Raw genomic sequence first — 24,652 nt, forward strand, 5'->3', positions numbered from 1 at the left:
GTCATCTGTCAGGGACGAGGAGCCATGGTTATGCCACGAAGCTGTTAACCAAACGGGGCTTCTGCTTTCCGTAGAAGGGGGTTGAAGAAAGGGTTGGTTAAAAAGTGGGATAAAAAGTAGCCTCGAGCCACACACTTTAACCTCGTGTGTGCCAGAGTGTTCTTTTTCAGATTGATGAGAGAATCAGCACGTGGTGGTCAAACCTCAGCAGATAATGCCAACAGCTGCTTCATCCGGACAAAGTGATCTCTTTAATCACATTTTTAAGAAGAAAGTACAGTGTGCACTTTGACAAAAATATTGCAGATTATGAAACACGACTTTTAACATAAACACAATTTGGGCAGTACAATAAATGCAAAACGTGCTGAGACTTGTACTAACTGTGTTTCTCTACAGTTTTTATATAAATCAATACCCTCACTGCCCAGGTAAAACAATACACCCCACCATAAAGCTGAGCAAAAGCTGAAAGAAATCTCTTCACAGACACTTTGTGAGCATACGCACAAAACACATGCTTTTAAAAGTATCAGACTTTGAAGCCAATTTCTAGTTTGCTCATTGACATAACTGTTCCCAACAGTCTCCCCTTAGCATTACATATAAAGCAATAAACCCCGACTTTTCACTTATAGGTAGTTCAAATGAAATTTTGTTACAACCAACACCGAAGACCTATCAAAAATCTACAGTCACATTGGAACTTTGGTTGGATCAAGTGTTGTTTGGACGAAGGAAGGGCTTTACAAAGGACTAGGGCTCTCTCTAGTACAGAAATTTAGATTGTGACAGTATTTAGATTATGAAAATATTTAGTCAATACTCTCCTTCATAATGACTAGTGACTAGAATTTAAGAGTTACAAAAAGAAGAAAGTATAGAGAAAAAGCCAAAGTCAAATTTATTCTTATTGCCTTTGTCATTCAACAAACAAGAAAAAAACTGATAGTAATTAAGATTTAAGTTTTCCTTTATACATGGTCATCCAAATTCTATATGGATGAATTACTGAAAGCTGAATTTGGTCTACCTGCTTAACAAGAAGTGATGTAAACATTTTCATGTTTTCTCCTTCAGTTCCAGAAAGTTAAACTCTTTAAAATAGTTATAAACATAGGAAACCAGGAAAAATGAGGAAATTTATTCTTTAAGGTCACTTTCAATTTCTGTATTTCTTTTCAGATTTCATACTGTAGCTATTCTGAAAATTGATTTTTGGCATTCTCAAAAATCTACATCACATATCTTGATGAATCATGTTATAAACTTTTATGTCAATTTTCATTTGTGTTAAGCAGAATAAATGTATTTATATATATAAATATTTTCATTTAAAATAGAGATTTTTGGCACAAAGTCCTAACCCTGTAGTTTTCAAATTGCATTCTGTGCTACTTTCCCTGGATCAAGGAATTGTGCTCCTAAGAACTTGTACCTTGTGTATGTAACCTTTGCTGTGTCTCATGCTTGACAATCCAGCAGTATTCTAAGACTTTAGAACATGAGAAAAAGGTGTAGATTTACTTCTCCTTGTTGGTGGAGGTGGTGAAGGGGTGGAAAACCACTTCTGAGGATTTTTGTCTTAAGATTTTCATGTTTCCCTCCTGATAATACAGTAGGCACTTGCATCCTTTGGGGTATCTTCAGTGGAAAATCAAAGGACTGTGTGAGTGGCTTCATTTACTTTCTACACTCAGAAATGCAGAGCGTGTTCCAGTGAAGTTTTAAAGAATTATTTAGAAGAAAGACAGGCCAATAAAATCTACAGTTAAGAGATAGAGAATCAAATACTAATAATCTTTAATGCTTATATTCCACTTCTTTTCTTTCTACTGTACTTTTAAAAAGTACTCCAATGAGTATAATTCAATTTTATATGAAAATTCTGAGTTACTATATTATCGAATGCGGAGAGGTAACAAATTACAGACTAGTGCAAAACAGTAGGACTCCCACATTCTCCAAAGTGCTTCCCGAATAAAATTCAAAACTTGATATCTCACCAACTTGTTAAACTTTAGAATATTGTATCTATAAACTTTCTTCCTTGTCTGCTTGGAGCCTCTAACCTGGAGGCTCAAAATTCAAGCATCACTCTACAGAAAAATTCTGCTGAAGCAGGTGATCATAGATCAGCATGGATCACCTGCCTCCTCCTCCTACTATTGCACAACATAAAACCCACCAGCAAGTTGTAACCAGGTGCTGCCCTGTGCCCCCACTTGCCACATGGACCCTCATGGGTGGAACTTCATCAAAAGCTGCTCCCAAATCTGTCAACACAATAGGCTGGTGGATACTTGGGCATCCTTTCTCTCTGCCCCATTTAAACAAGAAGAAGAAATGGAATTTTGATGTCACCCCCAAACACACAGTAGACAGAGGAACAAGTTAAAAAAACAGACTCTCAGTAGTTCATAGGAGTCCTGGCACCTCCAATCTGCGCTCTGGGAGTCAGGCCATTCCTTCAGGATGACGTTCTGATTGTTTGCCCAGTTTCAGTCATCAGGTGTCTCTGCTTCCAGCTGTGCTCTTCACTTACCAGCTGCTCCATCGGGTCAGGACAGGGAAAAGCTTCCACCCTGAGCTTAGGAGTCACCCCCAAGCGCCATCCTTCTCCCCTGGGAAAGAAAGCTGTTCTCGATACTTTTAGTGCCATTCACTTAACGACTGATTATAGATATACATATTTTTTCATAAATAAAATCTGAAGCACATACGTAATATATTAAAATCTTCACCGACAAGGGTGTGTTAAAAATTTCAAGTTCTGTCATTCAAGTTCAATAAAGGCACACATTACCATTTTTTTTTTTCAGGCCTGCAAATAATACAATTGCCACCCGTAAGTCACAAAAGGCATTTTGTGGGACTATTTTTTATTGGATTTTCCTTTTCTTCGGATTTGCCTCATTTATCCGTGGCATGAATCTATCGCCCCCCGGAAGTATTTAGATGCACAGAGAGTTTTCATGGATTCCACTGTTTTGTCGGGTTTCAGAGTAACAAAGCACAGCTGTGCTGGGTCAGACACTCACATCTGCTTTGGCTGCTTCTATTAAGGCTTCTCACTCCCGAATCTGGCTTTCCGGCTTCCAGGTTCCGATGCCCTCCAGACCAACCGTGGTGGCGGCTTGGGCGGGATGCATTCAGTCAAACTGTCTTCCCTCTCTGGGTCAAACTGGTCTTTAGAGAGAAGGGGCTGCTGTAGTAAGCCTGGCGTCTGGGTGCCCTTTTCTCTGCTGTGGGGTGTTGGGGGGGTGCTGGGCTTCTCTCGGCCAGATTCAACATCTACCTCGTTCTTCCATTCCATTTTATAGGCCTGGGAGGATTTCTTGGAGAACTGTTCTGGCAAGAAGCGCCTGGCTCTGGGCTGCAAATTGAGCACGGTGGTCCCGGCATCTGTGTCTGAGTCACTGCTATTGCCATCTATCACGGAGCAAAAGACAAGGTGGGCAAGCATTTTAGAGAGAAGCCATTGCAAGAAACTTCAGTACCTTAGTGGGTCAGGCAACTGATACGTCCTGGGGCTCTGGGGAGAGGGGAGGTTAGCGGGCTTGTGCTAATTTTAGGTGAGTGGCCTTGTGCATCTCACATAACCCCTGCGAGCACCCATGCCCACAAGTATATATTCATGCTAACTTTGAAGAGCTTACTGTGTGCCAGGCATTGTCTTAAGTCTTTTCAAATGCGTTAGCCCATTTTGTCTTCACAATCACCTACTTTACAGATGGGGTAGCTAGGTTCAAGAGGTATCTGTAGGTGGTGGAGCTGGGATTCCAACCGAGCCCCTCTGGTAGTAGCAGCTGTGCTCATCTGCCCCACAGGGATGATCCCAGGAGGGCTCAGCCTGGCATCTGGCACACAGCAGGCGGTCTGATAATCACATGCTATGGAGAAGATTCTTGCCTTGATCTGGAACCTCAAAAACAGCTTTGCTGATTTCCTTTACATGTCCACAAAAGGGCCAAAACCCTTTGCAAACAAAGGGAGGAGACAGCTTTGGAACCAGATTCAGGTGCTGGAGCGCTGTGGGTAAGGCAGTGAACAAAATGCTTGTCCAGGAGTTGACATTCTTGGGAACTGAGAGCATGTTTGCTGGTGGGACCAAGGGCCACTGTTCTAAATATTCGGTGCTGCCTTGTCTTCCCCCGATTATTCTTGCCTCACCCTCCTTTACCACCAGCTATCATTTAGACTTCCCTCTTCACAGTTAATTAAGCAAGCCCCCCCACCCCCAAAAAAAGAGGGGTAATGATTGTTCCATCCCACATTTAAAGAAAATTTTATTTTAGATTCTAGGGGTACATGTGCAGATTTGTTACATGGGTATATTGCATGGTGCTGAGGTTTGGGCTTCTAAAAATCCCATCACCCAAGTAGTGAACATAGTGCCAACAGATAATTTTTCAACCCTTGCCCCTTGCCCGGCTCCCTACCTCCCACCTTTTGAAATCCCTAGTGTTTATTGTTCCCGCCTTTGTGTCCTGTGTATCTAATGTTTAGCTCCCACTTGTAAGTGAAAATATATGGTATTTGGTTTTCTATTTCTGCATGAAGTCCCTTAGACATCCCACATTTTAATAACATGAAATCCTAATATAGTTCTTCTGGGGTTCACAGACAATGTCTTCGGTGTCTACATAAAGATAACTATCACATTAAAAAGATATTAGACATTATAACAAAGCTTTATAGTTATAGCCAGAATAAATATATGGCTGCTTTCATGAAAATATATTGGAATTACTTTAAAATTTTAATTACTTAAACATTTGCAGAATTACAACTTTCTGTTTACCTGCCCTTGAACCCCATGGTGACAATATTTGCTGGAAAATAACTGATTGGATTCTTTAGAATCTGCACAGAATGCCTTTCCAAAAGGTTGCAATGCGGAGTAAAATTCACCCAGTTATTATTTTAGATTTGCAAACTCTTGAACTCATGCTTAATGAAGAAAAATAATAGGAAAATTTGTCTAGTTTATAAACATTGGCAAATAAATTTAAAATTTTTCTGCTCCAACTATATTCATTACCTGCATTAAAAATAGTCTTCCTCTTTTGTAGCTTTTCTGGAAGCTTTGTATTTTTAGGTAAGGATAAATATCGGGAGGTTGAAGTGGAAGCCTGTAAAATATAAAATCGTACTTAAATGATACAAGTGGCACTTATTGTATATTAAAGATTAAAAATTGTATGGCAAAACTTCATGTTAAAAACCAGAATTTTAATTCCTGATTCCAAAATTACTTTGTGGAGAGCTGTAACTGTTATAACTTGAAATAATTAAATCCCTTCCAAAATAGAATGGAGATCCCTACAAAGGGAAATAGAAATAAGTGGGAAATAAATTAGAAACACATATGAAAACCACTGGCTCTTCTCAAAGAAAAGCTACTGAAACATCTGTGTATAAAAGTACTGCCAGAAAGACTTAGAACTTACATGTATGGGGAAGAAGATATGTTTACAAATATATATATGTAAGGTTTTTTTTTTTACTTTAATAAATCTTTAAAATGATATTAATAGAACAAAAAGTATTACTACAGCTAATTTACTGGCATTTCAAGTACCGCAGTCACTAGTGTTTTAAATTAACTTTTAATTAACACTGCTACATTTTACACATAAAGTAACTCCTTGTTCACATATAACCATTTTGATTTCTGACAACCCAATATAGGATATTATTAAAAATAAGCCTCAATTCTTGCTACGTGAAGCCAATATATCGTATTATTATTATTATTAAGACGGAGTCTCGCTCTGTCATCCAGGCTGGAGTGCAGTGGCGCGATCTCGGCTCACTGCAATCTCCACTTCGGTTCAAGCTATTCTTCTGTCTCAGTCTCCCAAGAAGCTGGGATTACAGGTGCATGCCACCACACCCAGCTAATGTTTTTTGTATTTTAGTAGAGATGGGGTTTCACCATGTTGCCCAGGCTGGTCTCGAACTCCTGAGCTCAGGCAATCCCCCCACCTTGGCTTACCAAAGTGCTGCCATTACAGGCGTGAGCCTGTAATATTGTTTTTAAATGGCTTTCCTCATGTATTGGCAGTTCCCTGAACCAACTGCAATGCTGGCCACACTACCTGCGAACACTCACATCCCCCAGCCACCTGGCCTTCCTGCAGCTTCTCAGAGAACTGTCAACAGCCACTTGATTGGCAGAGCTGATGATACCATCAGCTGATCAATGGAAGGGCTGTTGGCTCCACCCCTGGAAGTCTCCCAGAGGCACACACTCAGTTACCCTGTGTTCTCGTTTCAAGCTGCTGTCCTTCCTAATGCTTTCTCGCAAACTGTGCCGCCGGCGAATCAGAATCTCCTTGGCTTGTCTCTCATTTGTGTCGGCAGTCAGACTATGTCTGTTGTAGGATAAAGTCTGAAATGAAACACATAGAGGACATTAAAAAAAAAGAACCTGATCATTTCCCCAGAAATTCCAAGACTTTACCACATTTCTTTGGATCTGCACCTCAGCTAAGCACTTACAACTTCTGTGCAGAGCAAAAAATTCAGAGTATAAAAATTAACAGTCTTCAGATCTTCAAAGAATTTATATTTTCTTTTCATTTTGTGTTTTTTTTTTTTCTTTTTTAGAGTTGAGGTCTTGCTCTGTCACTCAGGCTGGAATGCAGTGGCACTCATAGCTCACTGCAGCCTCCAACTCCTGGGCTCAGGCAACTCTCCCACCTCAGCCTTCCAAGTCCTTATTACAGGTATGTGCCACATAGTTCATCCTTCAATAAAAGTCAGATCATAAGGTTTGTTTTTCATTGAAAAGTGTGATTTTCATAAATGAGAAAAATGATTGATTTCATCAAGTGCCGTGTGTACCTTGACGTCTCTTGTAGGTATTTAGCCGTTATTAACATCTGGAAATAAAATACAAGTCACCATGCTACAGCCTCTTTTGAATAGGAATTACTGACGTTAAAAACAAACCACTTTGAGCCACTTGGTGGTGCCATGCCCTTCTGATTAACTTCAGAACGTTCCCTTTTTTCAACTGGGTTGTCACATGAAGAGAGCTGGTGACACTCCTCACAATGATTACATTCCAGTGTTTGAAAAATAAAATTCCTAAACGAGGGCTGTACATGGCATCCGCTTTTAGTTTTATAGGCTATATAAAAATGTGTTTCCTAAAATAAATCATAAATAATAATTAAATTCATTTCTGATAGAATAAACATGTACTTCTTGGGAATATCCCCATGTCCAGAAATATATTAGGTTCTATTGAGAGATGCAAACGTAACACAGAACAAAGCTTCATTCCTGCCTTGAGGAGATTACCATCTCATTGAGCATCTAAGGCTAACACAATTATACAAAATCATGGAAATAAGTGCTGCAACTACATGGTACCGTATAAGCTCCAAGTGCTATTCCATTTAACCACAGGATGGGAATAATATGGTGGCTGTTGGGGGAGCCTTAAAAACTGGAGGCTTTGACCAGCTGACAGGAAGGTGTGAGATGCTCCCGGGGGATAGTGAGAAATCTACTTGGGCCAAAGTACAAAAACAGAACCTCTCACTCCCTGGGTGTTTCAGGGAGCAGATGGGTGAGGGAGATGTGGAAATACGGTTGGATAAAGTGGAACTTGGAAATAGAGTCTAAATTTTCAATGAATAGTTTAGCTTGGGAGCCACAACTGTTGTTTTGTTTCATTTTAAATTAAAAGGTACTGTAGGAAAAAGGGTCAGGTAAGAGTCATGTGGATGGAATGGGGACACCCTGTGGGGAGACCAGCTAAGAAGCTGCTGAAAGACCCCCACATGAGTGAGGAGGACTCCTGACAAGCCCGAGTGCCACTTCACCTCCCTGTGCCTCAATTTCTTTATCTGTGAAATGGCGACAACAGTAACACCTACCACTCATTGGAGGATTAAATGAGTTAACGCATGCAACACACTGAAATGGGGCTTGGAAGATTGAGGGCACTCTCTATTCCTTAGCTGTGTTGTTAGCAAATTATTAGAATAAGGTGCTAACAATGGAAACGAAGTGAAAGAAGTGACTCAGGAGAGAAGAAACTATAGCACTTTATAAACAACAAGGAGGGTGAGCTCCATTTTAAAAGTCTAAGCTATAAAACTATTTCTTTAAAACAAACAGCAATCAATTCATTTCTGTAAAATTAGTCTACATGTGTATTTCTTTACATCCAAGACCACAGCAGCAGAACTCCCAGGGGACCCCAAGGCTTCAGCCATGGTGTCCAGGAGGATAGTAAGACCCTGAAGCGGGGTGGAGAGAAGCAGAAGGAGAGAAGATGCCCAGCATGGGACCTGCTGAGCCCAGTGCCATGGTGCAGTCTCCAATTACAGCACAAAACCAGAAGGCATCCTGTCAGCCAACGGTAAGTAAATATTTTGCTACATAAATTATTCTCACTCGCTGACGGATGTGATAGAGATTTCTTGATAGGAGTTCTCGAATTTCATCAGTTTCAGTAGATGTGGCCCTCCTTATTTTTTCTTCACGACAATCACTGTGAAAGTTTAGAAAAAGAATATTTTACCTTTCAACAAATATTAGAATCATTGATTTTCTTCCTTAGAGCGATAAGTATTTAAGATGAGTCTTCAGTTTTAAAAATAGCCCTTGGGGATTATTCAGTAACTTAAAATAATTCCAAATTCTGTAACTCTTATTTCAGTTTCAAAATCATTCATGGCACGTTTAACAATTCACAAGTTTTCAGAGTCTATTCATGTCATTATATTTTCAAGGAAGAAAAACTACAATGGCTTATAATGCTACATCACTTTATTATTTCTAACACTCCATAAGTAAAGTAAAATAGAATAGTTTTCTCCAACAGAAACCTAATTGACTTCAATTTACCATTAAGTTTTCATATTTTAAAAACCTCATCATAAATATTTGCAAACACACCGTTTATAACATGTATGTATATCCAGTCAATCCTCATTTGTGGGTTCCATAATCATGAACTCACCTACTTGCTAGTATTGATTTATAAACCCAATATCAGAATTTCAGTATTTTTGCAGTTATTCACAGACATATGCAGAGTGACAAAAAAATTTGACTCATTTTACACACTTTCCCTGAAGATGTTGAACAAGGAGACATCTGCTTTCTTGTTTCCACTCTCGTACTATAAATAATGTCCTTCTCACAGTCTATTTAGCGATATGATTATTTATATTTTTACGTTATTTACTGGTGATTCTACTGCTTTAAATGGCCCCCAGGCATTGCTGAAGTGCTGTCTAGAGTTCCCAAGCACAAGAAGCCTGTGATGTGCCTTACAGAGAAAATGTGTTAGGTAAGCTTGGTCATACATGAGTTTATAGTGTTCTTGACCATGAATTCAATGTCAATGAATTAGTGATGTATATTAAATAAGGTATCTGTAAACATAAACATACATAAAATAGGTTACATATTGATTGGCTGATGAAAATTTTGTGACCAGAGGCTCAAAGGAACCTAACCTTGTATGTCGCCATAGAAAAACGTTTCAGTATTTGCAGCCGGGTGCAGTGGCTCATGCCTGTAATCCCAGCACTTTGGGAGACCGATGGGGGCGGTGGATCACCTGAGGTTGGGAGTTCGAGACCAACCTGACCAACATGGCGAAACCCAGTCTCTACTAAAAATACAAAAATTAACCGGGCGTGGTGGTGGGCGCCTGTAATCCCAACTATTGAGGAGGCTGAGGCAGGAGAACCTCTTGAACCCGGGAGGCGGAGGTTGCAGTGAGCTGAGATCACACCATTGTACTCTAGCCTGGGTGACAGAGCAAGACTCTGCCTCAAAAAAAGAAAAAAAAAAGCTTTCAGTATTTGCGTATCAGTATTTGAGGCTACTTTATGGAATGTAACCACCACAAAGAATGACCATTGGGACTGCATTTATATGTTTTTATACTAACTCCTTCCAAAAAAGGGTTTGAGGCAGGCTGCAAAAATATGTAGTACGAGAAAATAAAGAGAAAAGAAAAATCAAGAAAACAAATTAAAGCCAGGAAGGTTAATATGCATAAATGCAAGTCTTCTAGAAGAGGCACTGAGGACACAGAAATTAAAGAGCATAGTTTTCTTGTATTTTTCAATGCAAATTTAGCATTGCTGTGAACCAATCATGAAAGTAATTACTTGGGTACAAAACCTGGTGCACAGTGGGTAATGGATACACAGAGAGGAGCAAACAGAACTGATGCTTCAGCAGGACAGACTTCTCTAGAGTTGGATGATTTCATTTTTGCCTCCTCTCAACTGCTCAGATGGCTTATGAGAAGCATTTTCTCAGGGAAAGGTGTTGTTGTTTAGACAGCTGTCCCACTTTCTAGTCAGGTTTTTTTTTTTTTTTTGATCATCAAAGTTAATTCACAGATTTTCAGAGTCGGAAGGAATATAAGAGGTCTTTAAGTAACGATCTATCTTTTTGATATCTCATTTTCTTATATAATGTGCGCACCAAATTCCTACCAAAATATTTTTGCATACATCTAGTGACAAGTGTACGACTACATCCCTGTTTATACTTAAACAATTTTTTATAAAATGTAATATAAACTACACGAATCTTATATGTTCAGGGAAGTGAACATACTTAGGCAACCACTGTTCAAGTCAAGAAACAGAACATTCACTAGAATCCGAGAAACTACTTCATGTTCCTCCTACCAATTACTAATTCTCTCCCTCTTTGCCAACAGCAATAACTATTCTGACTTCTAATGTCATAGATTCACTGTGCCTGAACTTAAACCTTATATACATGAAACAGTATAATACATAGTCTTTTGCATTTAGCTTCTGTTCCTGAGCATTATGATGAAGATTCATTTATGTTATTGCATATGGCTATAATGCATTCAGTTTCACTGCTGTATAATATTCCATGGTATAAGTATACCACAGTTCATCTGTTTTGTTGTTGATGTATAGTTGGCTAAATTCCAATTTTTGGATATTGCAAACAATGCTTCTATGAATATTCACATGCATGTTTTTTAGAACACACATGATTATTTGCCATTTGCATATCCTGTTTTATCAAGTGTCTGAACAAGTTCCTTGTCCATTGTTCTATAGGATTATCTTTTTTCCCGTAGCCCTTTGTCAGTTATGTGAGGCAAGTATCTTCTCCCGGTCTGTGATTTGCCTTTTCACCTCTTTAAGGATGTATTGGGCTAAACAAAATCTCATGATTTCAATACAGTTCGGTATATCAATCTTTTTCTTTATAGCTTGTGCTTTTTGGAGCTTGTTTTAAAAAAGTAATTTCCTATCACAACATTAAGGTATGTTCCTACAGAATCTTCAAAAGCTTTATTATTTCACTTCTCACATTCAGATCTACAGTATACCTTGACTTGATAGTGTGAGGCAGTGGTTAATTTCATTTTATTTTCATATGAATACCTAATTGATCAGAACTATTTATTCAAGGCATCTTTTCTCCCCCACTGCTTATTCTGTAAACTTTGTCATTAATCAGATTTCCATATATTGGTGGGTCTGTTCTGAACTATTTTGTTCCACTGGCTTGCTTATCTGTCCTGTTCCAATATCATATTGTCTTAATCATGTAGCTTTATATGAAGTCCTGTTATCTCATAGTGTAAACCTTCCAAGTCTGTACATCTTCAAAATTGTCTTGACTTTTTGTATTTCCATTAAAAATTTAGGACCAACTGATCTAAACATACACACACACACACACACACAGACACACACACCCTGGGATTTTGAATGACATGTCATTGAATCCAAATATCAGCTTGAGGAAAATTTAAAATTGAACAATATTGAGTATTTCTTTTCTTCTAGTAATATTGTCTTTAATTTATCTGTTTTGCACTCAATATGTAGCTTCCTGTATTTTTCTCTTTTTCTTTATTTTGGTTATTTCCCTCTTACCTGTTTTCTAATTAAGCATTTCTCTCATTAACTCTGTCTAATCTGCTGCTACACACATCAAATAAGATCATAAAGTCAGTTACTTTATTTGTAGCTCAAGAATTTCCATTTAATAATCTCCATGATATTGCCAAAACTTTCAATGTAATTTTCTTTCCTTAAACATACACAGACACAGACACACACACACACATTTTATACTTTAAAAGTCTGTCTGATAATTCAGTTATCTGAATTCCTGTTATGCTTGTTACAACTATTTTGTTTCTTTTTCTTAATGTCTTAAATCACATTTTCTTTTTTTGTTTTTGTTTTTTTTTGAGACGGAGTCTTGCTCATCACCCAGGCTGGAGTGCAATGGCACTATCTCGGCTCACTGCAAGATCCGCCTCCCTGGTTCACACCATTCTCCTGCCTCAGCCTCCTGAGTAGCTGGGACTACAGGCGCCCGCCACCACGCCCGGCTAATTTTTTTATTTTTAGCAGAGACAGGGTTTCACTGTGTTAGCCAGGATGGTCTTGATCTCCTGACCTCATGATCCTCCCGCCTCGGCCTCCCAAAGTGCTGGGATTACAGGCATGAGCCACTGCGCCTGGCCTAAATCACATTTTCTTGTCTACTCATACATTTGGTTATTTTTTTATCAGTTGAATATTGTTTAGGAAAATTCATAGAAGCAGTTTAAGGCTCTTTATAATCCTTGTTTTCCTCCCTGGGTAATTTAATCTTGTTTCTCTCAAGGGTCTAAAATAACATAACATAAAACATATAAAATAACATAACATACACATGTCTAAGGTTTCATATTTTAACCAGAATCTCATTCTGCTGTGAGATCTTAAGACATCTTTCTAGGGCACAGGTCATTTTTTTTTTTTTTTTTTTTTTTTTTTTTTTTGAGACAGAGTCTTACCCTGTCACCCAGGCTGGAGTGCAGTGCTACGATCTCGGTTCACTGCAACCTCTGCCTTCCGGGTTCAAGTGATTCTCACGCCTTAGCCTCCTGAGTAGCTGGTATTACAGGTGCACACCATCATGCCTAGCTAATTTTTGTATTTTCAGTAGAGACAGGGTTTCACCATGTTGGCCAGGCTGGTCTTGAACTCCTGGCCTCAAGTGATCTGCCTGCCTCGGCCTCCCAAAGTGCTGGGATTACAGGAATGAGCCACTGCACCTGGCCTGGGTCAATTTTTCAAAACTATTATTACTAGTTTCAAAATACTATCAATGCATATTTAGCAATACTAACTTTTGTTTTGCAAGACCATACTTACTTTAGAGATGGATATGTAGGGACAGTACTTATCATCCCAGTCTCTGCCATCTCAATGGCATGTTTTATTTCAAGCTTCTTATATAAAGATACAATGCTTGACTTTGGTTGGTTTTCCCGAATCAAAAGCTTCCGCAGATATTTATCATCAAACTTTTTAAACCTATAAATAAAGAAACTTTCAATAAATTAATACTGGATTGACTAAGAAAATTGTTGTTGTTTTTACCAATAAAGTCATTTCCACCATTCCCAGGAGAATACTTAGTAGCAGCATTTAGCTAATCTGGTCATTTTATATATTTAGTAGGTGCCTACCTGTATAAATATGTATGTGTATATATACATATGTACGTGTATGTGTATATATATACACACACACATACACATATGCATGTGTGTGTGTATTATACATATGTACGCATGTATGTGTATGTACATATACATATAGATATGTATACATACACATATATGTATATATACACATACACATATATGTATATATGACACATACTGCTACATTTTTATATATGACCCTGATGCACATAAATCTAGTATTCACTAATTACAGATTAAAATACATATGTTTCGCTCTTTACCATTTCTCTACTGCTTTTAGCAAAATTGCTCAGAAACGTTACCACTGTTTGTTTTCTCCAGTTCCTCTCCTCTGATTCTCTCTTGAACATTCACATTGCTTCAATACTGCATTAAAGCTACTCTTATCAAAGTGGTCAGTGAACCACATGATATAATTGCAGTGGGCAATTATGAACCCTCATCTTTCCTGCCCTCACTTGTTTAAACTATTGTCTTCGTTTGGCTTCCAGGATACCACCCTGGGGTACCCCAACCTCTTTCTCACCCTCTCTCTCAGTTTTGTTTTTTTCTTTTGACCTCCTAATGTGGGAGTGCTCTGGGCCTCAGTTCTTGGTTCTCTTTCATACCGCCACTCACTCCCATCACCATCTTGCCCAGTCTCCTAGCTTTTAATAGCATCTCTATGCCAATGACCCCCACATTTGTATCTCCAGCTCCAACCTCTCGGCCAAACCCCAGATATGAGCTTTTGGCTACTTACTCAACATCTGCAGTTGGATAGCTCTGGGGCATCTCAAATTTAACATATTCCAACTGAACTGACATTCTGCCAGAGTCCTCCCATCTCAGTGAACGATGACTCCACCAGGTCAAAAATCCTGGTGTCATCCTGGATTCTTCTACTTTTCTCATGTTGTATGTTATGGGCTGAATTGTGTCCCGCCAAAAATTCATATGCTAAAGTCTAATCCCCAGTAGCTCAGACTGTGACCATATTTGAAGATCTAGTGTTCACAGAAGTGATTAAGTCAAGATGAGGCCATCAAAATGGGCCCAAATCCAAAATGACTGGTGTATTTACAAAAAGAAGAGATTTGGATTCCAACACATACAGAGAGAAGGAAGATGATGTGAAGAGGCAGGGAGGAGACAGCCATCTACAAGCCAAGCAGAGGGGCGTAGAACACAACCTTCCCTTATGGCCCTCAGAAGATATGAGCCCTGCTGACACCTTGATGTCTGACTTCTAGCCCCCAGGATTATGAGACAATTCATTTCTGTTGAACCACTCAACCTGTGGTACTTTGGTTATGGCAGCCCTAGCAGACCAGTATTCCAAATCTTTGCTCCATCAGCAATTTCTGTTGGTTCCACCATCAAAATATATACAAAATCCAGCCATCTCCCACCCCATCTAATGCTATCGCCCTGGTCCAAAACATCATTCTCTCTCACCGGATTCTGGTAGTGAGCACCTAATTGGCATTTCTACTTCCACCATTGCATTTCTACAGAAGCCCAAGTGCTCCTGTTAAAATATGTCCAACGATGTAACTGTTCTGCATCTTCCTTGGGTACAAGTACAATGCCCTGTGACTTCCTACACAATCTGGGTCTGCCCCTTTTGGTACTGTGCCCCTCTTCCTTAGCTGCAGCCTCACTGGTGTCCTTCCTGTATTAAAGACTTACCAGCAGTGCTCCCATTTCTGAGTCTTTATACTTACTATTCCTTCTACTAGGAATCCTTTTCCCCAGATAACCTGCAGGGCTCACTTTTTATACTTCTTTTAAGTCTTTCCTTAACAATCATTTTCTCAAAAGTGCCCTTCCTATCCATCCTGTTAGAATTGCACACAGCCTTCCTCTCCCAGCAGTCCCCATCTCGCTGCCCAGATGTATTTTTCTCCATAGTAGTTGCCACTTTCTAGCATGACATACGATTTACTTGTCTTACTTTCTGTCTCCTGGCACAAGAATGTAAGGTCTACATGGGCAGAGTTTTTTTGTTTTTTTTTTTTTTTCCATATCACGAGTGCCTGGCACACTATAAGCACATGTGGTAGAATGAATGATTTGGTCCCAAGTCCTCCCTGTATCCACATCCTCTGCCATATTACTTGGCAATGGCCTTCCACCATAGCCTAGATGACTTGCTTTGCCCTGTTCCTTGCCAGCATGCTCAATAATGTTCCTCGCTTTGGTCAGTGGGCTATTAGCAGACACAATGAAAGAAGCAGTGGCTTAACCTGGGCTTGCACATGGAGGCTTACATCTTGTGCTTCAACAATCACTATTAGAAAAATATGCAGAGTGGCTCCTTAGTCCCAGGACAAAGGTGACTGTCACATGGAGCAGAGTCACCTTACCCCAGTCACACCAGATAGGTCCAGCCAGAATCAGCTGGCAGCCAGCCAACACACTGGAGCATGTGAACAAGCCCAGCCCCAACTTGGCCAAGCCCAACCCCAATCAGCCTCTTGACTCATGCACTTTAATAATAATGACGTGTTCTGAGCAGCTGAGTTTTGGGGATGGTTTGTTACACAACATTATAATGCCAATACATAAGTGAAGCAGCATACAATAAATATTTGTTGAGAAGGAATTAAGTGTACTACGTGGTCACCACAAGTCCAAGGAGGTTTATAGACACACCTGTGCCGTGAAAGGAATCAGTGTTAACCCACATTCTTGTTGATAGTCCTTTGTTCTAAATACTAGAGGGCTCTGAATAATTAAAGAAGAGCCATCCTGAATGTGCTTTGTTTTTGGCTGGCCCCTAAAGACTGGGTCTACTTTTTTCTACTTTTAATTGGAGTTTTATGTTAGGCCCATTGGGCCAGGACTCCTGGCAGCAACACACCTTTTCAAACTTTTATTATTGTTGTTGTTTGAGCTTTTCACTAGAGAGAAGTAAAAGGAAGAACAAGCACCAAGGACAATGACATCTGCTCTATTTTGTGTAGTGATCGTGTGTTTTCCTTGCTTCAGTTCCACGCCTTTCATTTCTCTGCTAAGCTACACATAGGTGTTCTATTTCACCATCATTAGACTGCTTGTGCCAAGACTGAGAAGGGTCCCTACCATATCCCCCTTCATTCTCAAAGGATCAAATACCTCAAGAATTCTCCGGCAGAACCACTGGAAATCCACAGCGTAAGGATTCCAGAGAAAAGGGAAAGACACTCAACATGCCTGAAACAATCGCTTCTTTTTGATGCTGATGTTTAGTAACATTAACAATCACCAAGGATGTGATCTCAGCAGAACTCATTTTAAAAATGTCCTGTGTCAGCACCACATCCCGCTGCACCCACTTCCCTGCTCTACCTATGTGCCTTTGACAATCCTGAAAACGTTGAAATTTTCCTGGAAAAAAATTGTGCACGGAAATACATCAATGCTTTCAAAATTACTAAAAGAAGTGTATCCACTGCAGTGGCAAATGCTAGCCACGTAACATTCCCTTTCAGGCATGGGGCAAGGTTGGCTCTCTCATCTTTAGCACTTACAGCCAATTAGTCTGGCAGCCTTTGGATGTGTGCCTAGGGCAGACTCATGGACCCCAGAGATAATGTCTCTGCCTGAAAGACAGACATAGCCAGACTTTCTCTGACATTTCTTCTCCTGAGTTCCAGACCAAACCCACATGACCACAGCATCTACCTCTTCCTTCTTCTGACAGTGCCCCAGGACCAGGTGGCCTGATTACTGTGCGAGGCCAATCTCTATTCCTCCGTGTGGGAGGCAGAGCAGCAGTAGACATTTTGAACCTAATACTCACTTTGGAAAGGGAGCCAGCTGTTCTGGGCTACGCCTCTCGTATGTCATTTCAGGAAAATACTGAGGGGATGCTAGGGAGAGGGAGGAAAGTGATTGGGTTGAAAGGAACAAAGTAGGCAGAAAATAGGCATTGCTTGAAAACAGTGGAGAAGAGAGGCAAAAAGGTCTGTTCTACTGGCTTGGCACAGACGAGGACTCCTCCATGCTACGAAGGTCCCACGGTCATAGGGCAGATGTATAGGATCTCTGGTCTACCACCTGCCTCCAGAAAAGGGTGTACTTCCCATGAGAAATGGCCATTTAAAAGTTGTTTTATAATGGAGAATATAATTTGCTTAATTTTATTACCCTGTGTTCCCATGTAGCTAATTGGGCATGCTCTCCATACAAACAAAATCTTTTTCCTTTCATTATATAGTAAGGCTGAGTCCCAGGGCCCTGTCTACATTAGTAAACAGTGTTGTAAATCTTGTAAAGGCTGTTCTAGCACTGAAAGTCTCTGTCACTCATTATATTACCTAATGGTCTCTCTCACACACACATATATATACACACACACAGGAGTCTGCTTGCTGTGTGATTGTTTTGTTGTGTCTATAATATTACAGAATTTCAGAGGCCTGAGTCTATGGCTTATACTTCTTATGTAGCCCAATATTATGCCAGCATATATGAGCAAACAGGAAACACTACAAAATTCCCTTGTGTTAACTTACAGACATTGGTAGGTTAGTAAATTTAATATAAATTAGAAGTGGAGGGAAAAAAATTCTGTTAGCAAGTTAGGAAAAATAAAACAAGAGGGATCTACCACATACAGTTTAAAATGTATTCTTCTGTCTTCAGGGATTAGCTTACATGCTGCCTTCGAAAGTCTCGCCTAGCCAGTGATGTGCTAATAAATGTTTAACAAATTGCTCTGTGAAAACAAAGGGCCTTGATTTGTAGCATTTGTAAGTTCCATGATGTAAGCCCTGATTCAAGCAACCACTCTGGACAGTGCCAAATGTGCAGTCAGGAAGAGAGGTACATGATGAGCTCCCACTAGCAGGTGGGGGCTGGCTTCTCTACGCCACTGCTCCTAGCTCTGCTGTCAGAATTGGCCCTAACTTCTCGACCCATGACGCTGTTTCTCAGTTTATATTAAAGCATGCATCTAATTCTGCCTGTCTAGTCTACCTTCTCCACTTCAACTTTAAGATCCTTGAAGACCAGTACTGAATTGTATTTATCCAACACAGAGCCTTTTACAGAGTGGTAAACTCTGTGTGTGTGTTTGTGTGTGTGTGTGTGTGTATGTGTGTGTGCGCCTGTGTGTATATGCATTTATATAAATGTATGTAATTTTTCAGATAATTTTATATATATATATATATATATATATATATATATATATATATATTTCTGCTCATCTGTTTACATGCTTAGATGGTCTGAATCTCTGCATTTGACAAAGTCCTGCACCATGTGTGGCAAAATGGATAGTAATGGAAGCCCTAGTTTTCAGCCAAATAGATCGCAATCCTCAGTCCTCCTTGCAGAGAGGAATGGCCACGTGACTGAGTCCAAGTCAATCATCAGAAGAATCATATGGCAGCTTCTGATGGTTTCAGTTAGAAGGCAGCCATTAATAGCACATATGCTTTGTCTCCTCATCATCTTTCATCCTTCTTGCTGCCTCTAATGGCTAATATTGATGCAGCCATTGTGGTTCAAGAGGCAGTCTTGGAAATGAAGGCTACTCTTAGTGGATCGACTAGACAGAGGGTCTTCAGACCCTGGGGAGTCTTGGAGTAAAACTCATCTATTAAACGTAAATTGCCTATCTCTGGCTATTTACAGAAGAGGGAAATAAGCTTTTACCTTGTTTAAGCTACTATTATTCTACATCTCTATTATAGCTGAACTTTATCTTAGAGGACATACTATGGTACAACACAGGAAAGATTTCCAATTAAAAAATAATACAAATTGGTAAGTCCTGCTTTCAGAGGAATCCTGGGCCACTTCATAACCCAATGGCATAACCCAAAAGACCTTCTTACTTGTCTCTCCAAAAGTTGTGACCCCAGTGTCCACAAACATCTTCAATTCCAGTCTTCACATGATCAAACAACTAAAACAGAAAAAGCAGGCCAATTGATTAGTCTTTACCCGAAATCAATAATTTTCACTCTACTTAGATCATTTCTAAACTCCAAAGACCTTCATGGCTTTTGCTTCTTATTTGTTTATGATTTATTACCAAAAGCAATAAAACAGTTCATTTTCACACAAATTGATGAAATGTTTGTCATGTCAGTATTAGATAAGTCTTCGATTATTTTGCTCACCTATAACAGTTTGTTAATAATTTTGAAAAGTATGAAATATGGTAATAATTTCCCAGTAGGAACATTTCCAGGCTGAGGGAAGTAAAAAGAGGGGACTTCTTGTCTCTACTCATGCAGGAGTTTAGCAAGCTAACCTGGAGAAGTTACCGTGGGGCCATATCTATTCTATACTCCCTCAGCACATTCCCTCTTCAGGGTCTCCTCCCTGTCACCCTGCCATTCCTTTCTTCTTCAGGAAATGGACAACTTGGTACCAAGCTGTCTGACTAATTCAAATATTTTTCCTTTATCGTTAAAAGTATTACACTTTCTTAACACCTACCCGACAGTAGATTTCTTCACTGACAGCTTGTTGTTTCGTATTGGACCTCTTGACATCAAGAAACTCCACCAGTGGTCGAATAGTTATTCCCTGAACAGGAAACACAATTTAAGCGTTTAATATATATTTATACAATTTAAAAATTGTTTAATATAAACATTTTAATATAAATTTTTTATAAACTATGTTTTAATATTCAAGGGTAACCTCTCCTAGGCTTTGATAAGCAATGACAAAAGATATTCGGCTACCAAGATTTAACACAGTAAATGTAGCTTTTTGTTAATTTTTCCTTCTTTTCAAATAGCTGGCATATTTTCAAAGGACCATGTCCTCACAAAAACAAAGACAAAATGGAAGAAGCAGAGAAAGTAATGACAAAAAATAATAAAGCAGGCCAGGTACAGCGGCTCATGTCTGTAATCCCAGCACTTTGGGGGGCTGAGGTGGACAGATCATTTGGGGCCACGAGTTCAAGATCAGCCTGGGCAACATGGTGAAACTCCGTCTCTATCAAAATAATAATAATAGTAATAATAATAAAGTATTATCCAGTTCATAGGAATCACCTACTTGTTATATTATCCATAGAAAACTTATCAATGACTCCTTCATTTGTTCATTTATAAAAACAATTTTCACTGAGTTTCTACTGCACAAGTATCAGGGTCTTGGGCATTTGGAACCCAATGATGAATAGTTAAGGACCTGGGTTCTAGGACTTTGTAGTCTCATACAAAGTCAGATACTTCCGAAAACAGTTACAAAATAAGCAGAAGAGGGATGACTGGGCTAGCACAGGAAGCAGGTCAAGGAAAGCTTGGAGCAGAGGAGACACTGGCAGGCAGTGGTGGAGATGCTGGAAGCATATCCCAGTGGAGACCACAGCACAGCAACGTGAGAGGCGGCTTGCGGCCAGTCTGGGCATGTTCATGGGTGAACTCGGGAAACGTGGAGAACTATCAGCTCTTCAGTAAACTAGGAGGAGAAAAATTCCTTAATGCGACAAAGACGTATGCCAGAAATCAATAGTGAACATATCACTTAAAAATGAAACATTACAAGCATTTCTGTTAGAGCCAGAAATAACACAAGGATGCTGTCTCTGTCTCTGTTCAGCACCGTTCTGCATGTCCCAGTCAACTGAGAAGAACAGACAGATGAAGAGCTAGATGAATAACTGCTGAAAATGAAGTGACAAAGTTTTTGTTGCTCCTGGATGATTGACTTTTTGTCCTAAAAAACCTGAAATAATATCTTTTCATTTAAAAATAACAAGAAAATGTGGTACAGTGACTAACACAAATTCCAAATGCCCAATCCATCCCAGATGTTAATTTTTAAATGTAACAGAATAAATGCCTACACAATAGCAATGAAAAAACATATAAAAAGAGAGTGTGTGTGTGTGTGTATATATATATAATGCTAGTATATACATATACTGTCCATTATCTCTGTGTATGACACCCTATCATAAATGTACAAAACCTTTACAAGGAGAACTATACAATTTAACTGAGGAAGATTATGAACATTTTGAGATATCAGAAAAAAAAAAACACAGTTCTCTAGACAGGATAACAATATTGTAATGACAGTTTTCTCTCAACTAACATGTATCGACAATACAATTCCAGTGACATATTCCTGAAGATTTTTACCGTAACATAAATCAGAGGCTGATTTTAAATTAACGTGGAAAAGTAGATGTAACCAGAAGATTTTAGAAAAAGGAGACTGAAGGGGAACTTACAGACATCAAAATGAGCTGTCAGTGAATATGCTTAAAAGTAATGCAATACTGGCACAAAATAGGGCAGGTGAGGAGGGGTGAGGGTCAAGATTCCCAAGTTTCTTGCTTGGTGGGCAGATGGCCACTACTTCCTGGCAGGAAGGATACATGGGTAGGAAGAGTTGTTAGGATTTCAGGGACAGAGGGTAGCTATATAGGGGGATGTTCCCTGCCATGCATTTGACTTTCATCTCATCTCTCCTCTTGTCTTTCAGTCTCTAAGAATGCTTTTGATAATACAAACTGACTGAGACACACACACACACATAACCCACTACACACACACACACACACACACACACACACACCCACACACATCCATTTTTTAAAGGAGGTGATTGGTTTTTTTCCATCAGTCTAGCTCTGGGCATTTTTCAGCTTAATTTTCATTTAACTTTCTGAAGTGTGAACTGATTTTGACCAAATTTGGTATAAAACACATCTTGGGTTCTATTCGTATTTCAGTCTACCACTTTGAGATAACATAAAAGGTAACAGCAGTTTTCCAATCAACACATGTTCTGTAATCTCTAACTTATGTAAATGAAAACGGGTGTAAACATGTGGTTCTCAGAGATGGGAGATTTCACCAAGTTCCAGATTCCATGAAGCCACTAGTTTAATAATAGCTCAAGGAAAAGTTGACAAAATCAATGTAATTTTTAAAACTCTATAATGTGTTCTAAAGACACAAGCTGCTGTTTCACATGCTCTTGTCCTATCAGTGTTCATTTAGTAAATAATAAGTGAGTGACCAGTGTTTGTAAATACAGGACATAAAATAAAGATAGGACACAGGGCTTACCCCAGTCCATATGTTGATTCCTTCCACCCTACAGATGATCTGGAAGTGAAGGCACTACCATAAATAAATCACAACTGATCAACTCCAGGAAGAAGGTGTGGCCTACCACCCCATCAACTCAAGTTTTTGAAAGCATAATATATTTATGTTTATAATCATAAAGCTTATAACAACATGCGTTTGTATATACAGTCTCTTTTAATAGGCGCCCTTTTTCTCTTTGAATTGCCTGCAGTGGTCATGTCATGCTCAATAAGAATTATTTGATGAAGGCTGCCTTACTTCCTCTCCCTCCCTTCTTACTTTCCTTCCTTCTTCAATCCATCTATTTCTCAGGCCGAGTATGTGACATCTGTGTATGCCATAGTGAGCCCCCAACATTGGATGTTATATTCTAGGAGCCTGTGTGTCTGGTTGGGAGGGAGAAAGAAACACAAAAGACCGAGAAAGCACCTTATTTTACCCACATTAGAAAATTTCTAATTTAGATCACCCAGGGAGTAACCTGATAAGGCTTAGAAAAATAAAATAGCTTGCTACCATCCATACAGGATAAAAAAAAAAAAAAAAAAAAAAAAAAAAAAAAACCCTTAGTTTTTCATCAAACTACCAATAGAAATATTTGCAAATATAAGTTAAATTTTCACCCATTCATTCACTTTGGCATACATACTAAACACCACCTCTGAGGGTCAGGTCTCCCTACGTGTTACAGGGAGAGTAACACGGAGAATGATTTGTTTTGCATCTTGTTCCATCTCTGCTTTCCTCCCACCCAGCATCCCCCAGCTCCCATTTATATCAGAGGGGAAAACAAACAAACAAAAAATAATACAACTGCGATGTGAGTGTCATAAGCATTTTTTCATCTTTTTCTTTTTTGAAGAAAATGAGATCTTGTTTTGTGTTTTGTTTTTTGAATTAATATTTGCAAAATAAAAAGGACGGGGGAAGAGAGAAACTGCCTTATATTTCCTTGCTGATTTAGCAGGTAATTTCCAGAAAAACTTGCAGAAACAATTTTCATGTATTAAAAAATATCACTATCGCTGTTATGCTGTCTTATGGAAGATCTTTCTCACATCACACACTTGGTCACAGAGATCATAAATTCTGTTGCAAAAACAGTGTTTATCTTAGAATGGGATAGATGGAGTGAGAAGCATTAAAGCGTGGCAGTAGCTGTTCATAGTCCCCATCTGTGTGTCTCTCATTTAGCACTTTCCATGCCGCACATTGATTTCCCCTTCTATGTCTGTCCGTCTCTCCCCTAAACTCCAGCTTTCTCTTTGCTGATCAGGATCTCCCTCTCTCCTGTACCATCAGTCTCCAAACGTGCTCCCATCTTTGAAAATCAGAGGCCGGGCGCGGTGGCTCAAGCCTGTAATCCCAGCACTTTGGGAGGCCGAGACGGGTGGATCACGAGGTCAGGAGATCGAGACCCATCCTGGCTAACACGGTGAAACCCCGTCTCTACTAAAAAATACAAAAAACTAGCCGGGCGAAGTGGCGGGCGCCTGTGGTCCCAGCTACTCGGGAGGCTGAGGCAGGAGAATGGCATAAACCCGGGAGGCGGAGCTTGCAGTGAGCTGAGATCTGGCCACTGCACTCCAGCCTGGGCGACAGAGCCAGACTCAGTCTCAAAAAAAAAAAAAAAAAAAAAAAAAAAAAGAAAATCAGAAACAAAAGCCATCCTATGACAGATACCCACCTCTGGCCACTACCTCCTTTCTCTAAGAAACCTCAAGAGAGTTGCCCATATCTTCTGCCCCCCCATTTCTCTCTTCTCCTCCCCTCTCGAATCCAGCCAGTCGGGGTGTTCTCCTGACTGACCCAAAGTGCTCTTGTGCAGAGGCCACTCATCAAAGCGTCACTACATCCAAGGCTGCGCTCTCCACTCACACTTGGTCTGACCTTGCAGCTGCATTTGCAACAGTTGCTAGAGGCCTCTCCTATCCTTCCTGCGTAACCCCTTCTGATGTTTCTCCTTCTTTAGTGGTCACCCTTTCCAGTCTCCTGGGCTGATTCCTCAACCTTTTCTTGATTTCTAAATATTACTGTTTCAGGGTTCAGTTGTCAGATGCCTTCTTTTCTATAT

The 24,652-nt window shown here is 39.6% G+C and overlaps 1 protein-coding gene across 2 annotated transcripts in view; it reads right to left on the reverse strand.

Annotated features, from left to right (window-relative positions):
- Window positions 1-232: 232 nt before the first annotated feature.
- The window catches only part of SLC9A2 (solute carrier family 9 member A2), a 92,041-nt gene continuing 67,621 nt past the window's right edge, over window positions 233-24,652 (reverse strand). For both annotated transcript variants that reach the window (XM_003909064.5, XM_009184864.4), the window contains exons 6-12: window positions 19,955-20,044; window positions 19,345-19,415; window positions 13,197-13,358; window positions 8,419-8,515; window positions 6,266-6,397; window positions 5,045-5,135; window positions 233-3,432 (exon numbers count right to left, since the gene is read on the reverse strand). In XM_003909064.5, the coding sequence (XP_003909113.1) occupies window positions 3,062-3,432; window positions 5,045-5,135; window positions 6,266-6,397; window positions 8,419-8,515; window positions 13,197-13,358; window positions 19,345-19,415; window positions 19,955-20,044 (1,014 nt within the window). In that variant the 3' untranslated portion in view covers window positions 233-3,061. The remainder of the gene's footprint in view (window positions 3,433-5,044; window positions 5,136-6,265; window positions 6,398-8,418; window positions 8,516-13,196; window positions 13,359-19,344; window positions 19,416-19,954; window positions 20,045-24,652) is intronic.

Source organism: Papio anubis, chromosome 14 (genome assembly GCF_008728515.1).
Source record: "Papio anubis isolate 15944 chromosome 14, Panubis1.0, whole genome shotgun sequence".
Lineage (NCBI taxonomy): Eukaryota > Metazoa > Chordata > Mammalia > Primates > Cercopithecidae > Papio > Papio anubis.